Genomic DNA, 6000 nt, shown 5'->3' with positions numbered 1-6000 from the left:
TCAGCACTGCAAGTATTCTAAAGTCAAAATGAACATACGGTATTATAAAATCTATTTAAAAAAAAAAAAAAAAAAGTCATCTCCTGTGTGTTTGTGACGTCTTTATGTGCATGCTTATCCACAACCTCACTTCCTCCTTTCACATAAGAAGTGTGTGAGCTATGACATCACCTATTGGTTTCTTAAATATCCCTTTGAAGCTGTTCAAAAACCTGACAAGAAGTGGTGCACCTTACAGAAATGCTTAATTATGACAAAACCTATGAACAAATAGATAACTTAGGCCTTTCAAACCTCAGTGAGCCAGTCAACAATTATTCAAATTACACCTTTGATGGTTACTGGCCTGAATACAAATGAGCATATGATGGGTAACACCTGCAGACTGCTGCTGAAAAATACTCATGGGCAAAAGATCACTTTAAATAAAAGTTCTCATCTTAAGTGGTGATAAAATTGTGTTTTTCATGTTTCACTACAGAAAAGTTTGTCTAATGCAGCTAATAGTTAATCACCGTGTGAGTGTGACAGAAGCCATATCAGAATAAAGGAAATGAGTTGATGAAAACAAAAACAATTCTGCTTTAAATCGGATAATGCAGAGAATGATGCTGGACCATGTGGTCAATGTGTCCCGCTTGGTCAAGTTCAGCCATCTTTGTGAGCTCAGGGATCCACAAAGGACACTGCGATGTAGCGGACACCGGCGGTGGTGGGCAGACCTTCGTGGTAGTGGGTGAGACGGCCCGGGTGCAGAAGGGCCCAGCCTTTACGAGGAGCCTGAATGGAGCAGTCATAGCGGAGGAACCTGCATCCACCACCCTGCAGCCAAGAAACAGTACATATCAACAGCTGATGGCTGTGGCAGTTTTATGATCATTAACAACCCTTCAACAATTTCCTGAGCTCTTCATTAACAGAAATGATACAAAAGCCTTTTTTTCTATGCCTCACTGCCACAAACTGAAGAGGACAATCAACATTCAGATTTGGGCTGCTGGTAAACCAGCTGTTTGTCTTTTAATGTTTGCATGAAGAATGGGTTTATTTCATTCTGTGATCAAAAGAATGAATTTGTAATGATTTGGTCTCTGTGCGAATAAAACCAAAATACATGTTAACTGAAACGTAGGTGGAAATGGAGCGCTTGACACTCACCTGGTAATCAAGGTCTACTTGGTTGAGTGCAATGTTTACAGTGAATGTGGAGGCATCATGGTGCGGCCTTAAGGAGGGTTGCTCATCTGGCTTATATCTAACTACAAAGGCTAATTCGAAGTGAGCCTGCAAACACACAGAGGGAAAAGAATCATGCAAATGTTTGCCTGTAGCCCCCTGTACACAGATACACTCCAGTTTATTGAATAAAAGCAGAATCCTGGTTCTTGGTCCAGCATTCACCTCCAGAGATGGAACAGAATGTGTAGCTGTCATGATGTGGCATGAGAGGGGTCAGGTTTCTGTCCCACTACACTAAATCGACTGGAGTGTAACACGCTGATGATAAGACATGCTGGTCAGTAATACACACACAGGATGGTAAATGGCCTGTATTTATATAGCGCTTTACTAGTCCCTAAGGACCCCAAAGCGCTTTACATATCCAGTCATCCACCCATTCATGCACACATTCACACACTGGTGATGGCAGCTACATTGTAGCCACAGCCACCCTGGGGCGCACTGACAGAGGCGAGGCTGCCGAACACTGGCGCCACCGGGCCCTCTGACCACCACCAGTAGGCAACGGGTGAAGTGTCTTGCCCAAGGACACAACGACTGAGACTGTCCAAGCCGGGGCTCGAACCGGCAACCTTCCAATTACAAGGCGAACTCCCAACTCTTGAGCCACAATCGCCCCAGCACAGATAGCAGCACAGAAACAATGAGAGGTCGACTGTTATCCTGTTTTACTCAACAAGTTCATAACATTTAACGGCTGATTTTGTCCTCCAGTTGTTCTACCAGTTAAATAACCAGATATCAAAATCATTGGTCATCACCTGATCATTACACAGTACTTTCAAACATCTCAGAAGAGATGCAGTTACATCTGTCGTGGCCCTTTTTTAAGACACTCCGGCTAGGCCGTACCATGATGTACCATGATGAAGCTCGCATAGCTTATAAATGTTGGGCCATGGCTGGAAGACCTAAACAAGGCCCAGAATTGGAACAGAAAAAATGTGCGAATGCCAGATATAAGTACGCTGTTCGCTTTATAACTAAAAATGAGCAAATGCTGAGAGCAGATTCTTTGGCCAGGAAAATGCTGTGTAATAATATGACAGATTTTTGGAAAGAGGTGAAAGCTCTTAATAACTGTAAACCATCTCTACCATCAACTGTTGAAGGTGTTTCTGGGGCAGATAACATTGCAGCATTATGGAGACAGCATTACAGTGCGTTGTTTAACTGTATAAAAAGTGAACCATATGAGGACAATTTTGACATGAGTAATGACACAATAAGTGTAAGGACATATGAAGTATATGAAGCCATTCATAGGTTATCTAATAATAAAGCTTCTGGTTTGGATCACATCACTGCAGAACATTTAAAACATGCTAGTTTAAGGCTAGCTCCTCTTCTAGCACTCTGTTTCACTGGGTTTATGATTCATGGCATATTACCAGACTCAATGCTGTGTATTTTACTGGTACCAGTTATGAAGGACAAAGCTGCAAAAGTGAGCTGTTTGGATAATTTAGGCCGATTGCACTAGCCAGTATTTTATCTGAGGTGTTAGAAAGAATCTTGTTTGACAGAGTTAGTGTGTTCATCTCTTCTCTGGATAATCAGTTTGGCGTCAAACCAAAGCACGGCACTGACATGTGCATATATGCACTCAAGGAAGTAGTCAGTTTGTATAGGGCTAAAAATTCATCTGTCTTCATGTGTTTCATTGATGCCTCTAAGGCTTTTGATCGAGTGAACCACAGAAAACTTTTTGATAAATTGAAGAGACGGGGAGTTCCTCAATACATCGTGAGGATTCTCTCTTACTGGTACGCTCATCAGAACATGCAGGTTAAATGGGGAAGCAGTATTTCTGCCCCCTTTGGTGTCAGCAATGGTGTTAGACAGGGTGGGATTTTGTCTCCAATTTTATTTAATCTATATGGTAAATGATTAAATAAAATTGAACTTAAAATCTTTGAAGTTCAAAACAAAATTTACTGATTTCTTTTAAGTAATTGTGCATTATGTATATTATGGTTTTATATTTTTACAAATGCTTTATTTATATATATATATATATATATATATATATATATATATATATATATATATATATATATATATATATATATATATATATATATAAAAGCCGGGTGGGAAGCTGGTCCTGCAGGCTGGGGAACTCTCACACGCCGGCTGACACGTGAGACACAGAAAGGTCGTAACAGAAATCCTGCCAGGCTACTGAGAAAGGTTCTCACCACAAAGGTAAACGGACACACACTGTCACCACACACTGAACTGCACACTCACGGTACCACACAAAGTACACACATGCACACCAAATGATCACAGGTTTCATGTCTGTCAGCTGTTTTATATGTAAGCTGTGGGATGTGGCCGGCCTAGCTGGAGTGTCTTAAAGAAGTATTCATGTGCCATTGCTTGAAATTTCTTCCTGTTTCTACAAACACTCAGGTATATGTGTGTACTAAAGATTTAAAAAAATGAATCAGTGCATGTGACACCAAAATGTCAAGAGCAGGTGACGTAAATGAGCTGAGAATGTGTTCACAGTGTGCTTCTTCAGTAAAGCTGAGAACATCCTTCACAGATCTCACATGGAAGGAGATTCTTGAATTTTCTCTGAAACATTTCACAAGTGTGTGTAGTGATGGTCTTACCTTGGTGTAGTATCCAGGGAACATTTTTTCTGTGATTGGTACCACATACTCCACTAAGAATTTCTGCCATTCTTTTTCAAAGTTGATTTGAATCATATGGATGTCGATGGTGGGGACATTCTCATAGCCACCAGTGATTCGGTTATCCTGGAAAAACAAGAAACTTCTATCAGGTATATAGTTAAAGTACAGGAGGTATTCAGGACCAGATTCCAGAAAGGTTGGGAGCCTGTACGGTGTGAATAAAAACAAATACAGTTATTTGTAAATCTCCATATTTTAAAACCACATTTTATTCACAACAGAATATAGAAAACATTAAATGTATGAACTGGGAAACTGACTTTTTAAAAAAGACACTTATGGCCTTTTTCGGATTTGATGACAGCAACAGGCTGAAAAAGTAAGTAGTACTAAAAAGAAACTGGAGCTGTTGGAACAATTTGAATGAACTTGGTTAATAAGTAACAGGTCAGTGACATCAAATAAAGACGAGCAGAGAGAGGTTTACCTGTCTGCAAAAAATTGCATCTATAAATTGTGAAACAACTTCAGAATAATGTCCTTCAACAAAACTGATCTCGTTATTATTGTACGATCTACTGTACAATATAAAGTGCGAGTACAATATAAGGCGACTGTTATTGTGATTTGGCGCTTTATACATAAAATTGAAGTGAAAATTGAAATTGTTATCAGTACAGAATATCATCAAAGGATTCAGAGAATCTGGATAAATCTGTGTGAAAATCAGTGCAAACACAGTTTGCTGTGCTGTCCACAGATGCAGGTTCAGGTCTCTCTCTGGGCCAAGCAGCTTTAAAATAGACTGCAGAAGAAAACATGGATGCTGCTCTGGTCTGAAGTGAAAAGAGACCGTTTGGCTTTTTATCCGCACTCGTTTCAAAAGCCTGCGTCTCTGATGGTACTGAGGTGCATCGGTGTCGATGGAAGCTGCAGCTTGCTTGCTGTTATTGCTTTACAATGACATATGCTCGGATCAAAACGAGACTATTCTAAACTGCATACTGCATCTGTTAGAATACCTCAGCTTGGTAGAGTTCACGTGCTGAACTTCAGGCCTAACTTTTCCTCAAATGAAAACATTTATGAAGCAATATGATGATGAAGACCCAGAGCTGTGGAGGAGCTAGAATCCTATATCAGACGAGAATGGAACAACACTCCTCTCCCAGGATGTTGTTCAGCATAAATGAAAACTACTCTCAGTTTTAATTGGAGATAAATGATCTCAATTTCAGCAGCAGGGCCACACCTCCAAACACGCCCCTTCCAGGTCTTACCCCCCAGGTCTACAAGCCGTCCCTCCCCTTTTTAATTCTTTCACTTCTCATTAGTACACGGGGATCTGCCAGGCCCGGGCACCGCCGCCAGGCCCCATCGAGGCCTTCACCAAACAGCAGCTCAATTCTTGATTAAGCCTTTATCTACTAAAAAACCTAAAATGAGGACGTGAGTTCAGCGAGTGAAATACACACTGTTGTTAAAGAAGAGGGAATCTTCACAGTGGCTGTCTTTACCTTTAGAGAGATGTTGCTGTCATCAAATTAAATATGAGCTAGTATGTTTCTTAAAATGGCACATTTTATAAGCGTTTGATATGTTTTCTTTGTTCTATTTGAATACAAATATGAGTTTCTGAAATTTGAAAATCACAACATTCACTTTTTATTTTTTTACACGACGTTTTCAGAGTTGGGTATGTAGCTGGAAGATGCAAATGACATGAACTTGTGACAAATAATGCAAACAAAGACTGAATATAAGGAACACTGGAGCTCAGTGATGTCGTCTTATTACATGACTGACATGTTATTATCAATAATCATGACTACATGATTAATGTTAATAACAAGATGCCTTACCGCATTGCCCCCTCCTGACCACTTTCCATAGTGCTCCATTTCTTCAATCATGTGGTTACAAGCAACAGTGGAGAAGACTGGGAACCAGTACACATCTGGGCAAGGCTGGAAGGCAGAAGATACAACAGCATTAAGCACCGAGTAACAGCTTGTAACAGAACTGCCTCTTAAAGGAAGGTCTACAAACTGAGGACGGTGTTAGTTCCTCTGGTTATGGCAGATGTAACTGAACTAACTTCTTATCTGTG

General features: G+C 40.4%; 1 protein-coding gene across 1 annotated transcript in view; it reads right to left on the bottom strand.

Moving 5' to 3' along the window:
- Positions 1-86: 86 nt before the first annotated feature.
- The window catches only part of plod1a (procollagen-lysine, 2-oxoglutarate 5-dioxygenase 1a), a 28369-nt gene continuing 22455 nt past the window's right edge, over positions 87-6000 (bottom strand). Inside the window, exons 16-19 of the mRNA XM_014412745.3 lie at positions 5753-5857; positions 3867-4013; positions 1159-1284; positions 87-822 (exon numbers count right to left, since the gene is read on the bottom strand). Coding sequence (XP_014268231.1) covers positions 667-822; positions 1159-1284; positions 3867-4013; positions 5753-5857 — 534 coding nt within the window. The 3' untranslated portion in view covers positions 87-666. The remainder of the gene's footprint in view (positions 823-1158; positions 1285-3866; positions 4014-5752; positions 5858-6000) is intronic.

Source organism: Maylandia zebra, linkage group LG20 (assembly GCF_041146795.1).
Source record: "Maylandia zebra isolate NMK-2024a linkage group LG20, Mzebra_GT3a, whole genome shotgun sequence".
NCBI lineage: Eukaryota > Metazoa > Chordata > Actinopteri > Cichliformes > Cichlidae > Maylandia > Maylandia zebra.
This window is presented reverse-complemented; position numbering and strand designations above follow the sequence as displayed.